A 19,269-nucleotide genomic window follows, 5' to 3' on the forward strand; every position below is an offset into this window, starting at 1 on the left:
CCCTTGCTCTTGCCTGTGCCCCGCTCTCTCCCTCACTGCTGGGCCTCAATCTGCACCTTCCTGCCCCCACAACAGTGAGTGAGAGAATGAGGCAGGGACAGGCCCTGCGCAGCAGGAGTGGGGTGCAGGACAGAGCTGCGAGTGGTTTATCCAGTGGGTTAAGGTGGGGGGGGGGCACACAGGCCAGGAGGGCATGGGGAATGTGTGCCCCTGGATTTGCATGTGGGGTGGGGCTGGGCTCTTCCTGGAGCATGTGTTCAGCCACACTGCACCCATGCTGAGCAGCGGTGCTGGGAGTGGGGCTACGGGAAGGGCTTCAGGCACCCAAAAATTCACTGTAGCCCCCCCCAACCCTCTCCCAGCACCACTGCCACTCCCCCTAAGTACAGCACTGCTGAATTCCAGCTGGGAAGAGCCAAGTGCAGGCTTCCGCTTTCCCAGCCCACAGCAGCAGCCTGCCATACCCCCATGCCCTCAAGGGTGAAGGGGCAGGGGGCAGGGGAAGGTGGTTCCAGGCTGTTCCAAGCATGGGAGTTTGGCCTCACTACACTCAAGGCAAGTGGTGGCAGTAGTGGGAGGAGGTCTGGGGGGCTACAGTGAATTTTTGGGTGCCTGCAGCCCTCCCCATCACCCACCTCCCAGTGCCACCACTTCCACTGCCCAGCCTAAGTACATCATGGCCAAACACTTGCACAGGGAAGAGCCTGGCCCCACCCTACCCTGCGTGCAGACCCATGCCCTCCTGGGGTATACGTCTCTCCTTCTCTGCACCCCCCAGACGAGCCGCTTGCAGCTCTGTCCCACATTCTTCACCTGCTGGGCTGGTGGGGTGGAGTGGGGATGTGCACATGCAGGTGGACACTCAGTCTCCCCCCCAGACTCAGATCAACCCGAAGAGGCTCTGGGATCGACCGGTTGATTGGGATTGACAGTTTGGTGTCCATCGGTTTATAATATGCAAAACTCCCCTGCCTTTTGCTCAGTTAGATTATATACAGTTAAAACAGCACATGGGTTGTGTAATGCAGTAAGGAAGCATATATGCTATTTCTGAGTGTTTTTGAAAATTGTGTTGTTGACTTCGCATTTCACATTGGAATAGCAAATTTTATCTAGATGTTATTAATAATTTGGAAACATTGACAGAAGACTATATTTGTTCTAAAGATGTTTTTTTCCTTATTGATTTCCCAATCATGAAGGATTTAAGAATTGGAAAAAGCTTTTGTTGTCAGGTAGGTGGGAAGACCTGTGCTATCCTAGATGTCATTTCAGACAATGTGTTGCAAGATGGTTTCTTTAGAAGCAGTCACATGGAGATGAAAAATCACCTGGAGTGTAGCATATAGCCTAAAAAAATGAAATAAAGGGGGATAAAAAGGATTTGCACATTTTCAAGGTACTGGTAAACTGTGGCAGGAATCTTGTGAGCTTTTGTTAAAGGGCTAACATGCCTGCATGACTGAATTAAGACCTATTAATTGTCAGGTGCAATAAGCCACAATCCTTGTGTCCTTTTGCAGACGGCACACCTTAAATTCTTACACTGATACATTAAATTGTGATAACAGTGTATATCAATGGTGCTCAACCTTTGGCCCACAAAGTCAGGTCAACCAACCCATGGCATTCCCTATCAACGAGAGATTTGGCAGCAGGGGAGCAGTAGACAGCAATTAATGCTGCCACTAAATTTTGAATCCATGATTTGCAATCCCCTTGATGTGTTGAAATTTTAAATGGGCATTTTGATCCTTTTAAACATTTGCAGTCTCAGTTTTAGGTAGAGGAGCAACTTCTGCCATTTCCTGTGCTGCTGCTTATGTTGAAAAAGCTATTGGTGCTGCTTATTTCAGGTCCATACCTGTTAGAAATAAGACACTCCCCCTATACCCGCTTCTTTCAAGCTGCTAGACAAAGATAGGCAATGGTTTGGCTGCTTGTCCACCTATCAATGGCAAAATTTATGACTCTTCCCTCTGCTTATCTGGGAGCATGTGATGCATGCCTTGCTTTGATTATTAGTGAAGTTATTCTGAATACAAAGCATGACAGTAGCAGTTTGTTTAGGAGGGAATAACACAGCTCAGTGTGCTTTAACAGCCTGTGGAAGCCGGTATCCTTTATAATTGTGTATAGGTGATTATCAAGGCCAATCCTCATTTCCATTTCACAGGTAGTACAATGTGGTTGGTTGTGTGCATCTCAATATGCAGTTAGTAGCAGCACTGTGTTTTGAAATACATTTAATAACTTAGGAAATAGATCAGAACAGCGACTATGTAAGTAATAACAAGAATGAGTAATGACTAAACGTGCCTTATGGTGAGTAAAGGATCATTGTTTTTGTCAAATTAGTCTCCTATCCTGACAATCAGTTTGTTTTAAACTTTGTTACACACATGATGCAGACTGTGAAGGTGCAGTAAGTGTACAGTCACCATAGCCCTTAGCATGCTGTTGTTGTTACACTTTGGAATTTAACCAGAAAGACTACCTTGTCTTCTGATACTTCATAGATTGTGCATTGTTGTTCTTCGTCTCTTTTCAAAACATCCAGTAATTAGTATAATGATACTGGTACTGATGATGATCCTGGTCTTTTCAAGAAACAGAGAATAAGATTTTATGTGGCTATTAATACTGTTACACCATAACAGTAGAGAGTACAGTTTTTTTCCCCCTCTGGATTTTGCAATCAGTGCAAATGACATAATCATCATAATCTTCTTATAAAGGGCCTTAAAGGTCAGATGATGAACATGTCCTTTGAGACCAGTTCACTGCTTCCAGGATGATACTTTGAAGTCATGGAGCACAATGTTCTTGTTTATGAACAGACAAACAGCACTAAACATAAGCAGTATTGCCAAGAGAGAGGGCAAATGGGAGGGAACCCCCCTCCCCAAATGGTGGCACATCTGTTCCACCTGGGAAAGTGCATAATACTGCATCAATCCCTGCAGATGTGCCTGAAATAGAACCAGGAAGCCTAGCTGTGAGAGGGAGGAGACTGTAGTTTAGCTGAACAACATAGTGGTTAGGGCACTTGCTTATAGTATGGGAGATGCAGGCTCTATGTCTCTAGGTTAATCTCAAATAGTTTAAACCCGTATCTCATACTTCCTAGGCAAGTGCCTTTAAACGCAAGACCATTGGCTGGGCAGGGCCAACAGCAACCTCCATCTGTTCTGTTGAAGTTGGCCATCTGGGCAGCCAACCAGGGAAAATATGTGGGGCTGGAAAAGCAAGCTAGAGAGAGGGGAGTTGATCTGGAAGGCTGAATTCCCTGGGTTCTGACTTCTGTTCCCATATTTGTATTTTGCAATTTCTAGTTATTGGATAGCATGGATAGGCAGCAGTTGGAGGAGGAACCCATATCTAAGCTGTGCCTTAAGTCCCTGCATGGGGATATGACTGTTTTAAAGTTTAAGAGAATGTATTTGTGCAGGGAAAATGGAGCCACGAAGTATAGTGTTGGGGATCCTTGTTGGGTTTGCCAGTGACAGGTGGGGACCTACTTCAATCATAGCTTTACTATTTTTCCAGAAACCACAAAATATGGTGGTTTCTGTAGTCACCATGGAAAATGGAATTTCCTGCAATTTTACAGAATTGCCTTCCCTGCAGAAAAGCTTACAAAAGAATACAAGAAAATGCAGCAATCTCTGCCGCCATAGTATGCGTGGCTTGAGAGAGAACTACTGAGAGGTTGAGATAGTGACATAGACTCAGTGAAGCTGCTAGTCAGGAAAGCAAGAGAGATTTGGCAACATCGTTTAAGAAGCCATATGCAAAGCTGTAGTCTGATGATGAGTGATTGGCCTTTTGGCCAATCAGTGGTGAGTGATGGGGCTTCCGGGGCCCCTCAGCCAATAGCTGGCAAGGAAGGGGTTCTGCAAAAATACCACAAAATCAGCTTTACACACTATAAGTGGGCCATGAAAATCCCTTTGTCTTGAGGCAATTTAAGTAAGTCCCTTAAGTAATAGGAGTCAGGAGATGAGTTACTTTAATTTTAATGGTCTTGAAGTGAAGCCAAAGTTTATGCTTTGAGGGTTGGCTTTGGCCATAAATAAGAGTGTGCACATGTATCTGCAATCTATTTTAGTGTCCTCTGCTTTGGGATGAATTTTTTTTTTTTTTTTGGCATTACTACTCTAACAGATTACACCTCAATTTCTTATTCATAGAAAATGAAGAGCAATATAGTAGTAAATAGAAATGAGAAAGGAAAGGATAGAAAAAGCTTGAGATAAATATTGAATTTTTAAAATAAATCCAATGTGAAAAACAAAATAATAAATATTTTTTTGATATTGTATTACCTGTTTCTAGTGTTGATATGAATCCTTTGTCACTTAGGATACATTCTTCCATTTAATAACTGTTACAGTTTGCCTGCTATCTATTTATCCAAATATTTGAATAACAATTTTCCAGTTGCTTTAGCAAAGTCTATAGAATCTATTTTTGTTCTCATTGTATTCAGGCAAACATCTTTTCATTTTTCTTGTCACTTAATATCTATATTTATCAATTGTGTTCCTTAATGTTATGCTTTCTGCTGCAAAAGTATTTTTCATAGTCTCCTGAAATCATAGAAATAGAATCCTCCTACACATCGCAGTCTGGCTTTTATGTTTAGATGCTGTAAGTCTTTAAATGGCATACAGAGGTCTGTCTTTCAAATCAGGTTCTACTAAATATAATAATTATTTATACAGTTGGCTTCTTTTAATCTACATTTTATTATTCAGGTAATCAGTTTTAATTTCCCTTTTCACTTTGTTTGATGCCTTTAGCTGTATGCTATAGACATTTGCATGTTTTTTCTTTCCTTTCTTAGCTTTTTACTTAATTGCCTCATGATTAGATTATTTGTATTTCTCTCATCTAGGTGATGTCAGTTTTGATAACTTCTGCACATATCTAGATATTGTTCAAGCATCTGCTCCTCCCATTGGAGCTTCATTCTGAGTTTTAAATTGCTAACCTTTAAGTGGCCATTTGTCATTTCTGTTCTCAGTATGTAGCATGTCTATTCTTAAATTAATATTGTTTCAGCATCTATCCCCAGGGCTCTCACCAGGATTTTAAGGGCTCATCTGTAGGGAAAAAATTAACACCTATTCTCCATTGCTGTGGTGAGAAACAGGTTGAAAGAAACAGGAGGCTTGTAAAATGAAAAGCCTTTTAGTATTTAATAATATATGAAAAAAGGAAGTGCTGAGGTGCTCGCCAAAAACACATTCTTTTCTAATAGGGGTAGCTGGCTGCTCAGCTCTTCAGCAGTATTGTTTGTACTCTGGTTGTAGTTTGAAAAGTTTAGTCTGAGTCAGCTTCTCTGTATCTAGGCTCTGACAAAAGCTTTCTGCTGAAAAGCAGCCGAGTGCTGAATTTTTTGGGTAATATAGAGCCAGGTAGCAACATTGGTTCAGAAATGAACAGGCACAAGCTAGTACAAAAGAGTGAATGAAAAATGTCTGCTGAGCTGAAATAAAACCTGACTCATAATTAATGATCCCAGGCATGGTGGCCCTTGGCTGTCCTCCATTTAAGCCTTATTAGATTGTGCGTGGCTGCCCTGGAAAACCACACTTCTAAAAACCTTTCAGCTGTGAATGCACTGATTCAGGGTGCTAGGTTATAGCTCCCTCAGAAGTCATTTTTTGCCAAATATATGTGTACCTAGAAGGAAGAAAAGACAAGATCCTACAAGTATTTAGTGATTGTACAAAATGGGTGTAGGCATTTGCATCTACTCAGATTTTGGCCCCAATAAAGCCTTGTTAGGGGGGGAAGGAAGAAATCAGGGGACAAACCGAACTCACAAAGGAGTTAACAAATGGTGCTAACAGAAGGAACAGGGACATGGGTATCTTTATAAGCTGTTTTTACAGTGTCCATGTTCGAACCCTACCGTGTTCATAATTACAGCCTTATGGAAGATGAATTTACATTCTGAGTACAATGGGATATCCTTAGATGAGATTTGCTGAAGCAGAGCACATCTGAACCCTTTCACATAAAGCTGAAACCCTTTCACATAGAGTCACTCCAACAACTCTGCTTAGTTCCTCCCCTTTCAATGCTTGTGTGTGTGTGTGTGTGTGTGTGTGTGTGTGTGTGTGTGTGTGTGTGTGTGTGTGTGTTTCTATTCGGACCCCTTTAGTTTATTAAAGCTCCATAGAAAGTCTAGAATGTAATGGAGAATGGACAGCCAAACATTTTATATCTTTTTCCTCTTAGGAAGCAGATGATGTATGGAAATGGCAGAGACTTGAGTGCAATCAGAAGTGTCATTCATGTCATAAGTTCTTCACTTTTCTTACGTTTTAATACCTTGTTTTATTTAATCCTAGTTCAAATTATTATAAACTGATTCCTTTTTTAATTATGTAGAATATGAATAAAGGTATTGCGGAAAATAAGAAAACATTACAATTTAAAGCTGTATGAACTTGATCTTCTGATAAATATGTGTTGCTATTGTGCAACGAAGGCCTGATGCACCGCCCTTTGAAGTCACAGAGGGTTTTCCATTGGTATCAGGGGGCCAAATAGGACAAAATTCCCATGAATTTGTGTCTGACTTGGAAATGATCATTTGAAAAGTGTGCTGCATGTTTTGACTAACAGGCTTCCCTCTCTCTCTCTCCCTCCCTTTTTTCTCCTTATCAGGGGGTATTTTTGAATGTGTGGAATCTGGCCCAATGGGAGCTGAGGAATTAGCCTTCAGATTTGCTGTAAACACAATCAACAGAAACAGAACTCTACTGCCAAACACCACATTAACATATGACACCCAAAAGATAAATCTGTACGACAGTTTTGAAGCATCAAAAAAAGGTAACCTCTTGCATATTTTAAACTTTTATGTCAGCTAAACCTAACTTGGACCACACACCTGAAAAACTGCCATGGATAAAGCAGTATGGAATGATACTGTACAGGGTTATGGCATGCACTGCTGACATCAGAAGACAATCTTTAAAGAATGTCCTTAAAGGCTCCAAAGCTAACAGCTCGAAAATTGTGTTGTGTCAGCACTGCTTCCACTGCCTTTATTCAGAGACTCCTTTTAGGTTTAAATATTTAAAATTTGAAATCAATTTTGCATGAAGTTCAAGATTAGTAGCTGTCCCTTGGTCTACTGGCTGCCCCTAACGCCACATGAAGTCAGGGTCAGTTGATAGCTCTTTGCTAGGGCTCATAGGACTGGGTCCTTTATGCTTTGCAAGTTACTCCATGCTGTCATCAAGGATATATTTCCACTGCAGTGACTGTACCTCATGTAAAAAAAAATTGCCAAGCTAGGTGAGCCTTGAGTTGCCACATCTGTGCTGATTAGCTGTACCTGAGTTGCTTGTTTAAAGTTAGCTTCGGTGTATCAACTGAGTTGCAGTTACTGTAGCACAGATGCACCTTAAAATCTTGCCCATCTTTTAAGGGGAATGGCTTTTAGGCTTTTCCTGAGCAGAGACTGTTTCATGACTGAAGTGAGAGTTCCTGTTTTGCAGACAGTCACAAAAAGTTGACACTGTTAATCAAACTTCAGCAGAGGCCACTGAGTAAATTGAAATAAGGGTTCCTAAGACAGAGGCAGCCCTTACTTGCTGCTTCCAACATCCGTCGAATTTAGAGATAGGTCTGAACAGGATCTCTTGAGTTAGGCTGTTCAGAATCTCGATCTGAATGTTGTGACAGCCTATCATTATGTAACTAAATCCTCCTCCTATGTGTTTACCTGGGCTCAAATTTAGTTCTAAGCATTTAAGTATTTTTTAAAGTCCCTATTCAGCAAAGCCTTTAAGATCGTTCTTAAGTCTCATTGAAGTCAACAGGACTTATGCATGGCTGTAAAAATTATGCCTGAGCCTCAGAACTTTGCTGAACAGTGACGGATTGCTGAAAAGAGGCCTGGAGATTTACCTCAAGTTTTAAATAGATTTTTTAAAATTTAAACTCTGAAACAAATGTCGTGGTAGTATCTTCTGTTTCAGATTACTGTAGCATTGGGATGCTACATACATACTGTATCCCAATGGTATGAAATCCAACATGATGACCTAAAAAAGAGAGGCTATTAGGTGTTGTGAGACTTGTCTGTGTGGTCTTTTATTCCTAAAATATGCATGTATCTGATTCAAGTTTGAGTCTTCTGGCATTCTACACATTTCTAAAGCATTTTGCCCCTGTAAATCAGAAAGGGAATTACATGTGTCTTTCTATTTGATAACATAGTAAGGGTGGTCAGGAGAGTTAATCAGGTTTTATCAGAGGTTTTGAGTCTAAATGCATGAGTTGATCTGACTCAGTGTGCCAAGTTGGGTTTACAGTAATGAAGCACATATGGGGCTGGATAGCAGAATCTAGGCTGCTAATATTTCTTTTAATCCTCTTTTAGAAACTGCACACAAAAATCAGAAAAATAAAAGATTCGTTGCTGCTTCAAAATGTATATACACATAGCATACTTTTAACAAATAAAAGGGAAATTAAGGGAAATTCACTATATTGATTAAAGCTTTGGCTTAAAATACTAAGCAATTGATTTTGAGGAGGCTTATTATCTTTTATGAAAGGCTGAAGGGCTTGGCCTTTTTCACTTGTGTGCTCCAATCACCTGTTTTGCCATATGCATTACTTAATAAAGGTGTTAATGATTGCTGAATGTAAAAAAGAACATACTGCCCTATTTTGTACAAGTAATAGTAGCATGAATTTGCTGCAGTGACTTGTTTAACAGCCTTTTAAAAATATACTATGGCAGTGCAGGGGCATAAAGGGGAGAAAAATACTCCCTGAGCAGAGCCACATTAGATGGCTCTTCTGGGTACTGCTCCTTCCCAGTCCTCAGAGAATGGTTTAGTAGTGGGGTGGAATCCATCCACTGTGCACTGTTTGGTGCAATATATTTGGGGCTGGATAGCAGAATACATGTTTTCTCCATCTCCTTAGGGAACAAAGACAGTACAAGGATGGAAATTTAATTTTCCCAGCTCTTATTTATTTTTCTGCAGCACTACAAGTTTGTTTCTCTAAATCAAGCTAAGCCTAAATGTATATTTTATCTCTGTAAGTCTTACTCTGCAATTCATTAGACAAAAGAGCTTTGTGAGCATTAAAATAGCTGCATATGAGTAATCACTAGATGTTTTGGGGTATATGCATATTTCCCATATGTAGCTGAAGATGAGATGCTGCCCCTTTCAGTTGTAGCTAATTATATCAAAATCCGTGTATAATCTCTTAGAGTTCATGGCTTCATGAATTCAAAGTATTTTCACGTATTTGACAATTGTTTTTGTGCTGAAAGGATTTTTGGTCAGGAATCAAAGTCTAAAGGTTAACATAAAATGGTGCATTTACTATTGTGGCTACAAAATATGGTTTTAACAACTAGGTTAAGGCACTTGCTTAGTTAATGGGGTTCATGATTATGTCCATTACTGAGCAGGCAGGCATTGCGTAGAAAATACAGTCTGTTTAGACCTCCTCATCCTGCATACTTCTGGAGTTGAATACAGATGAGCAAGTAATGAGTTTTTAAAGATACCACACAAAAGAACAACCTCAAGACAAGATCACAACTTCCCCAAATGTTTTTTGAAGGAAGGGTAATTTCCCTTAACATTTTAGGGGGGGGGGGTGGTACGGCCTCTTATAGAACAGTGTTATATAAAATCATGTGTGAAATCGTCATATTTTCAAATTGCAGAAGCTGGGGAGGGGAAGAATTGGATGGGGGGGGAAGCCCATTGAAAAACCATCTGGTAGTTATCACTGTTGTTAGAGATCCCATCTACTGACATTTGCATAAAGCTTAAGGATTACACTCAGAAAGGGCAATATTTGCATAAATGTTTTTATTAAAATATAGTTGCTTAGGCTTTTGATGTGTCATAGAGACACATACAGGTGGTATCTTATGCCTTTGAGAACCCCAGGTTTTAGTCACTGGTGCTCTGTATGAATACAGGTACATTCCTGCATAATTCTCAAACTCAGTAGGAGATATCTAATAGTCATAACGTCACATTTTAAGCAAGTTAAACTTCTCCAGGGAATCTTTGATTCTGAATTGGTGGAAAGAGTGCCATAACGATATCTGCATACAGCTATATACATAGATATACATAGAGAGAAATAGATATCGTTATGGCACTCTTTCCACCATATATATGTGTGTATGTGCATTTTATTATTTATAGATATAGAGACAGAGATAGAGATATAAGTCTGAGAGAGATGCTCAGAGAAAGCTCTCTAACTTTATAATACTAATTTTTAAGAGGGAGGGAGGGGAAAAACCTTCAAATTTTAACTTGTGACATTTTGATGCATGGCCATACAGAGAATATTTTTAAATACTTTGTCAGTATGTGTGTAACAGTGCATATTGACTTCATTTTTTAAAGTTCAAAATATAATCTCCTCTGGGGGAAAACATTTAACCCCTGCATTCTTGCCAGTCAAGATATCCTTTTGGAGTTTATAAAACCACATGTTGAGATCGTCATAAGCCACCATCTGCACTTAATGTTACATTGTTCTGCTGGGATGAAATCCATTTAAGCCTGTGGAAATGTTGAGTTCTTTGGTTCTTAATGTAAATAGAGTGGATGGATTGGGGAAGAAATTCACATAGAAAACATTCTGGTTAAGGGTTCGGTCCCATATGTTCAGTCTCCGGAGTCAAGATTTTTTCACTGAGATTTGCAAACAGAGGTATTGGAACAGAGTCTTTGCAACTTGTATGCATTAATGGGAGCTTTTACTAAATGTACTTATACGCTATGTTAAATTGCAGTGGAAACTGAAAGAATTATTTTACAACAATTATTAATTTAAAGTGAAAGTCTTCAAGCCAAGTGTTAGACCTGAATAGGACACGAACTCCTTCAGGAAAGTTGTTTGTATATGTTTGAATTTACTTATTTTTCTTTTCTTTTTTTTAATTAAATTTCATGGAGTTCCTTTTAATTAATGTGAATAGTACAATACCTTCTGGCACATTGCCTTCTCTCCTCTCATCATTGACAGAATTCTGTCTCCTCTTCAGCCTGTGATCAGCTGTCCCTTGGGGTGGCAGCCATCTTTGGACCTTCCCATAGCTCCTCAGCAAATGCTGTGCAATCCATCTGCAATGCGCTTGGTGTACCACATATACAGACTCGCTGGAAACATCAGGTGTCAGACAACAAAGACTCCTTCTATGTTAGCCTCTACCCAGATTTCTCTTCACTCAGTCGCGCTATCCTTGACCTGGTGCAGTTTTTCAAGTGGAAAACCGTCACTGTTGTGTATGATGACAGCACTGGTAAGTCAAATCAACTGGATTGTGTACACGTGTATTTGTGTGTGTGCATGGACATACGTGTTTTCTAATTATTCTAAATTTTTAGTTTAAATGATCTTCAATACACATAACTGAAAGATGGGTAATTCTATGAGCAAAATGCTGCATAATATGCAATTATTATATATGGTTGGTGTAACAGGTGACCTTCTCGGGGCCGATTTTCCTGTGGCCTGCCCACCTGTTTCTGGGCTAACCGCCTGCCTTCTCATCTGCCATACCTTGTTGTTAATTAATTAATTAATGTTAATTAAGTGTGAAGCTGCCCATTTCTTGCCTGATGCCAGGGGGCGCTATCTGCAGCTCCGTTCTTCCCCTACACCACAGCTCAAGCCTCACAGACGGCATCCAGCTGTTGCCAATATCACCAGCCTCACACTGGGCTCCAGAATCCTGCTATTTGAACCCCACCTGGATCCCTCCATTCAGGAGGCCTATGCTGTCTTCATTCCAGACTGCATAGCTCCCTGAGCTGCTTCCCCCTTATGAGTGTGGTCCCCCCAGGACCTTTGGCTCTATTGGCCCTAGCCCACTTCCAGGCCAGTCGGAACCCTGGCCCTCAGCTCTGGGTGTCCCGTGTGGTGGGCCCCTGGCCCTTCAACCCTTCCAGTCCTGGCCTCAGCATGGACCAGTTGGGGGATGTCAAGACAGGTTTGAGTCTATGGCTCCACTCTCTCGCTGGGGTCCACCTTCCAGACCCTACAAAGGGGTAACCCACCTGGTTGTGGGAGCTGGTATTAAGGTGCCCTGACCTACCTTTCACCGGAGTGGTAACTAGCCTGGCATTTCCTGGGGGCTCCCGCACCACTGAGAGCCCAACCAGGCCACCCAATCCCAGCAGGGTGCAATTTTAGGTCATACCCAGGACCAGGAGCCTCCTGACCATCCTCTACAGCTCCTGCCCTTACCTTCAGATGATACCAGCAGCCCTGCAGCCAGGCAATGTTGTTGTCTGGCCTTCCAGCAGAAAAATTCCCTGTTTATATGGGCAGCCCTAAATCCAAAATGGCTGCCCTCATCAAGCACTGTCTTCTGTGTTGCTGTCTTCAGGCCCTTAAAGTGGCAGGCACAAACAGTGTCCTGCCTCAGCTGGTTTTTTTTAATTGAAAGAAAGAAGGAAAGGGAAAAGGCAGGGATCCTAAAAATAGAAGGCAATGGGAAAGGGGTGATGGTATGCCTTGCAAGTGTGTACCAGTTGATTTTTGACCTTGCTCCCTGGTGTTAGCTAGATGGGAAACAAGGCAAAAAGGTTTCTTGCTTTCATCTATTTTCACTTCTGCTTAGGACTGTTGAAACCTGCAGGCTAAGATTTGCAAAGGGATTTGCAAAATTAATTCTGCGATTTGGCTCTTAGGAGTTGAAAGCAAATTAACCTTGAAGACTTCCTCTGTAGACTAAAATTTGATAAAATTAAACATTTATCTTCCAAGGAGGATTCTTGATATTCCATATCATTCTAGCCCCCCACATCTGTTCTGCCCTGTCAAGGACCATCATGCTTCAAATAAGCCCTGAACCCTTCCTTCTTATTTGATGTCTCTTCTAGCAAGTGCAAGGTCAAAACAAGGACTTAATGAGAGGAAGAGATGACTGTTGGGAAAGAGGCAGGGAAGCCAACTGGAACAAATTAAGTAAGGAAGCTTCAGGGATGCTGACTCCATCCCAGTTTTGCTGAATGGCCACTAAGGGTGAAGCTCTTTGAGCAACATGAACCTCAAGATTATATTTTAGCTAAATGGGCCAGGGATTTTTGGAAAATGTTTTTGTGTAACTTGGCCTCTAGCTGAAACTTACAAGTCCAAAGACAGATGAAAGCTAATTTTTTAAAAAGGAGGAAACATATCAGTGATCAATATTGCATTAAGAGGTGGATGCAATCCCAATGGAGGCCTGGTGTCCTTGCAACAGTACAAATATATAGTTTCTACATATATCTTCAGCTGATAAGACATACCAAGAAGTGTAGCATAAAAATGGTGTGGAGGTGAGCATGAGTGATAACAGTGATAGGAATAGCCTAGCTATGAACAGAATTAGCAGTGCTTAGATACAAATAAAGAATAAATGTTTGCTGGCATATATTATTTACTAGGAGTTCAACCTAGTCATTTATCAGGAGTAATGTTTCATAAACAAAAGATGATCAAACTTATCTTCATGCTTAGCAGTATAAGCTGTAGAGATGGGTATGGAATGATGTTCCTGTTCCACAATTTTTTTTATTTCAAAATGTTCCTGTCCAGACAGGGACAAAGGTCACAAATTTTTTCAAAATATAGTAAAAATGAAAATGAATCAGTGATTTGTTTCAAGTAATTGGAAATGTTTTATTTGAATAATTCTGAAATTAGTTCATTTAATTTTTATTGATTTACAATTTGTTTAATATAATTGGCTTACAGTAAATTAATTTATAATGGGAGAATGAATTCCTCCCTTTAAAAATATTCATTTTTTGCATACTCAAAACTTATTTTTTCAAATTGATACTCATGTTAAATAATCTATCCAAACATACTTTCACATGAAAAGTTTGTTTTAACGTATCTTTTTCCTGATGAGAGATGTTGGGTATCTGGGTGGAGGGGAGAAGGGGAGGACAAGAGGGGGGTTTGTTTGTTCATTTTGCTTTTTGAATTTTTTGATACCAGTGTAAAAATATTTGCATAGTGTTCATGTAGACCGGAGATTTTAGGTTGAAGGGGTATCTCTTGAACTTGTTGTATACCGACTATATAAACATAGACATAGTATTTTGATTACACACCTGCAAAAGAGTGTGTGTATAAAGATACCAGTTAATATGATACAAATACCTTTTGTTGTTGGTTAGTTCTCCTCAGAAATAACCATGAACAAGAAGCTCATTGCTCTACGTTTGTAAAGTTGCTATAGCATTCTTTTTTTGGTTCCTTATTAATTTATTTAAAATATTTATCAATTTCTAAAGTCGCCTTGAATTTTCACCTTTTGAAACTGCCAGCGCCAGCTGAGAATTTGCAATCCCAGCTGAAGCATCTTGAAAGATGGTCTCTCTAGATGGGGGTTGGAGGGAGGGTGACACTATTTTAAAAAATAAACTTTCAATCTTTTCATGGTCTTGTCTGTAAATAAATTTAAAGTCTACTTCTTAAAAACTGCCAGCATCTCTTTGTTGAGAGCAGCTCCCTCGGATACTTCAAATGCTTCAAAGGCAGGACACGCTGCTGGGAAGTCCACAGCATTGCCTGCCTTTGAAGTACATATGGGAGCAACTCTTAGCTGTGAGAAACTGTCAATCTTAAAAAACCTAGACTTTAAATCTTGTTACTGCTGGCCTGAAAACTGATTTAAAAAACGCTTTTTGAAGAAGACAGTTACTCTGGTCTGAGAAGAGGTCCAGGCCCCTTATGGATACTTCTTATGTGAAAAATTCCATGGTTGAAGGCTTGGGCTGAAACCAAAAGAGTTTCATCTAATGCTAAAAGACTGAATCTAATAGGGATCCCAGAGGCTTAATTTCAAAGCCACTGAAATGAATGAGAACAATAAATAAGGCAAAAATTGTTTGTTTTTGTATGCACATCTTGGCTTTCTAACCAGGGCCATAGAGAACCTAACTATGGGATCAGTGTATATTTTCCTCTGCTATCCCTTCTCCTCTCACTCTAAGAGCTATTTAGGATCGATGGCAATATTAGTTGCTCAGGTTCATGATTTAGTTCCTTGATAATGGATTTCTCTTTCCAAATGAATATTTCCAAAATGGACATCTATTCAATGGTAACAATATGCTCCAGAAATTATGTGGTATTCTTTTCTTCCTTCTTAAAAATGATCATTTTTAAAAGATGTATTTACTTTGTGTAGTCATTATTTCTGTAAGTACCTAAGTATTGCTGGCAATGTGGAATTGTATTTAGAGGGAAAAAGTGAAGGGTAGTTTGAAAGTGTATACTGATTTATACTATAACAGATATCTGGATATTTTAAAGTATACATCTCCAAATAAAACCATGAGTCTGTGCATACTGGGGAAATGAAGATATATTAACCCCCCCCCCCCCCAAACAAATAGGGTCTCATTTTTGATGCAGCATTCAGGATGTTTGTTCATTAAATATTCTCAGTTATAGGTGACAGGTGCTGGTTCAGGTGATGTTTTCTTTCTGAACAAGCTGGATCGAGTTCAATCTTGCTATGGTAGAAGTGCATAAGACTCCCACTGAGAAAGTGGAACGTGACATGGGTCACTGTTTGGAGCCAGAGAGGCTAACTGAATCAGAGATGGATGAGCTTTCATGAGCATCAGATGCAAAGCACGCACACACACACACACACACACACACGCACACACACACACGCACACACACATCTATACTAGCCAATTGCCCATCAAGAATATTTTGGGGGGGGAACGGAGCAGCGCGACCAAACGCTCTGTGCTGCCACCATTCTGTCTCTGGTCCTGTGGGGCTTCCCCAGCTGCATCCGCTCTGGCCCCTCTGTCTCTGCTGTCGTAGTGGCATCATTCCCCCACTCTGGCCCTTCAGGCCCTGCTGTCATGGTGGTACTGCTGTCTGTGCAGAGCACTCTGAGTGGTTGTTTCAGTAAGCATTGTGATTGGCTGCCGAGACAACAAATCAGAGTGGGGAAAAGTGTTATGGACAGACAGACAGACTAAGGCTTGTATAATATTAGAATATTTCTAGGTCTTTTACTGAATACAGAAGACAATCTCATAAATGGATAATGCAATGAAGGCTGGAGTATTGAAAAATTTTAAACATTTCAGTCTTCACAAGGAAGGTCAGCTACCAGATTATGTGTGTACAGTATGAAGCAAGGATAGGGGAGGAGATAAGCAGTCTATAGCAGTGAAAGAACAATTTCAGGTATTTTTAGAGAAGCTAAATGTTTTCAACTCAGCAGGGCCAGGTGAGATGCATCCTAGAATACTGAAGGAATTGGCTGAGATAATTTCAGAGCCTTTAGCTGTTATCTCTGAGTGCTTGTGGAAGTTGTATGAGCTCCCAGATGACTGGAAGAAGGGGAAACAATTGAAAGAGAAGAAGGATCTAAGTAATTATAGACCAAGCAGTCTGACCTTAGTACCTGGAAAAGTTACAGATCAAGCCATCAGGTAATCTCTAATCACCTGGAGGAGACCAAAGCGGTCAGGAACAGTCAGCATGGATTCAGTAAGAGAAAATCATACCTGACTAAACAACTTGGTATCAAGTGTGATTTTTCAGTGGCCCAGTATTTTTAATATTTACATTCATGATTTGGAGGAAGGGACTGAGTGAATGCTTAGCAAATTTGCAGATGGCACTCTGGAGTTGAAGATACTGGATAATAGAGTTTGAATTCAGAATGACCTTGATAACCTAGAAAGAAGATCTGAAATTCATCAGTGAAATGGGAATTCAGTGGTCACATCTACATGAGCAGTGGACTGTGCAGTTGTTACTGTGCAGTCATTTTGTACTTGCATACTTGTTACTGTTTTCAGACACTACTGTACAGTAGCAAGGAGCACAGAACAATTGCATGAACAAAAATTGGAACAGAACAATTGCATGAACAAATATTGACTGGAGAATTGATTGTCAGTACTGCAGAAAGGGACCTGGGGTTTACAGTGGGCTATAAGCTGAATATGAGACAACAGTGTGCTCTTGTTGCAAAAATGGCTAATAGCATACTTGGTTGTTTCAATAGGAATGTCACTTGCATGTAAAGGTAAGTGATTCTCTTTCTTTATTCAGCACTGGGCACTGCATTTCAAGATTGATGTGGACAAATTAGTGTTTACTAGAGAGCAGAAAAATGATTAGAGGTCTAGAAACATGACTTATGAGAAAAGGCTGAGAGAACTAGATTATTTATTTTGGGGAAGAGAAGACTGATAGCAGTCTTCCAATAACTGAAGGATAGTTAAAAAGGGGAAGGACATACACTATTCTCTGTGGCCACAGGGAACAGGATAAAGAACAATGGTCTTAAATTGCAGGTAGGAAAATTTAGGCTGGCTGTTAGGAAGAACTTCACTATGCAGGTGATGCAGCAGTAGAGACTTCTCAGAGATGTGAATCTTCATTATTGGAAATTTTTAAGAGGGATTTGGACAAACTCTTGACTCAGATGGTTTAGACAGGGATGATTCTGCCATGAGCAGGGGATTAGACTAAATGACCTTCTGAGGTCCCTTCCAACCCAAATTTTATGTTTCTACTGTATATTTATACAGTTCTGGGAAGAAGATTGTGAGCTACAGATAAAGGCAAAAACCAAACAAATAAAAAACACCACCCCCCGTCCCCATATTCTTTTTCAGTCTAGTTTGGTGGAGGAGGAATTCATTCCTTACACCTAGTCTGGTGACCTGCCAGGAAATATTGGAATAATTTTTCTTTTAGCTAGAGAAGACAATAGGGAGTGAGGACAAGCACAAACTTTAAGTAGATAAAGATTGTCCTGAAAAAGGCTGGTGAATTGCTCTATCTGCCTGCCGAGTGTAGCACAAATAATATATTTGTCCGTACCAAAGTAGATATAGGTTAGATTTTCCAAAAGCTTTTGAATTATAAGAAGAATTGAGCACTGAAACAAGTTGTGTTGGGAAGTGGTAGAATCCCTATCACTGCACTTTTAAAGAGGTTATACAAATATCTATCAGGAGGGACAGCTAGATGGCTAATATGGAGACATTTGTATATCCTCCCTATACAAATACAAATACAAGGCTATAACGACAGAGTGATTCTTAAGGTTAGCCACTTCCAATCCCCTTCTGAAAAATCCTTACTGGGCATGTCTACACAAGATGCTTTACTGAGCAGTGGACTAATTGACTGCGCAGTAAAGAATCACCATCTGTACATGCGCAGTATCTACTGAACAGTAAATTAGTCTATGCACATTTGGTTAGTAATTGGAATAGCGCATACGTAGACAGCTGACAGAAAGCAAATTGCTTTCAGAAAGCATGGGGGTGGGGGAGCTGTCCCCTGCCCCAGGCAGCCTACTTCCCAGTGCTTCAGGCAGATCAACAGAGGACAAAGCCTGGGGCAGGGGACTGTTTCCCAGCCCGGTATCCCAATCTTCTGACTGGGGGCAGGGTTGGGAAGCAGGCAGCTGCCTGGGGCAGGGGACTGTTTCCCAGCCCCTGCCCTGATCTGCCAGTTGGAGTGTGGGGCTGGAAGGCAGCTGCCTTGGAGGTGGGAAAGCTCCCCCTGTCCCCTAGAAGCCAGGCCTGACCCTGCTAGCCTAAGGCTGGTACATGGGGAAGCCTGGAGCTCCTCCTGGCTGCTCTGGGAGGGAAGGGCAGGGCAGGGCAGGGCAGGAGTAGCCCTGCACTGAACTGCTCCTGTTGGGAGCAAATTTGCTACCAACAGGTGCATGTGTAGACGTGGTACTGAGGAATGCTTACTGTACCTTATTTTACTGAGCACTTAGCTTAAAACACATTAATAGCATGTGTAGACACACCCACTTATGAATCATATTTATTCCCATTTTGTGCTTTCCTCATATGGTGGATATGGGTTTAATGCAGGAATACATTTTTTCTGCACCTGACATTGAAACTCTTCTATCACTAAGGTCCAGCCCATGCCCAGGAGTACAGTGGCAACTGTGTTTCAGTTAACCTACATCAAATAGCTTCTAGACCATGGAGACAAATTTACTTATATTATTCCTGTCCCTTCCCAAGACTGTGTTCTTTGGAAGATATGTCAACAATTGTAGCTGCCATTTAAAATATTTCAGTCAGTGGCTAAAACCTAGAAGGAGGAAGTTCATTTCTATTCCATGGGTGGGGAAAGGGCTATTAAGACAGTGAAGCTAGGTATGGCCCATGAAGTTCCTATATCAACAGAAGAAACTGAAGACCCTTTTCCCTCTACCAACCAGGTCTG

General features: G+C 40.8%; 1 protein-coding gene across 1 annotated transcript in view; it reads left to right on the top strand.

The window, feature by feature from the left end:
* Positions 1 to 19,269, top strand: part of GRIK2 (glutamate ionotropic receptor kainate type subunit 2) — a 654,323-nt gene that overhangs the window by 193,408 nt on the left and 441,646 nt on the right. The window contains exons 2-3 of the mRNA XM_019537811.1: positions 6,685 to 6,852; positions 11,069 to 11,326. Of these exons, the coding sequence (XP_019393356.1) occupies positions 6,685 to 6,852; positions 11,069 to 11,326 (426 nt within the window). The remainder of the gene's footprint in view (positions 1 to 6,684; positions 6,853 to 11,068; positions 11,327 to 19,269) is intronic.

This window comes from Crocodylus porosus, unplaced genomic scaffold (assembly GCF_001723895.1).
Source record: "Crocodylus porosus isolate Cpor-Errol unplaced genomic scaffold, CroPor_comp1, whole genome shotgun sequence".
In the NCBI taxonomy this organism is placed as follows: Eukaryota; Metazoa; Chordata; order Crocodylia; family Crocodylidae; genus Crocodylus; species Crocodylus porosus.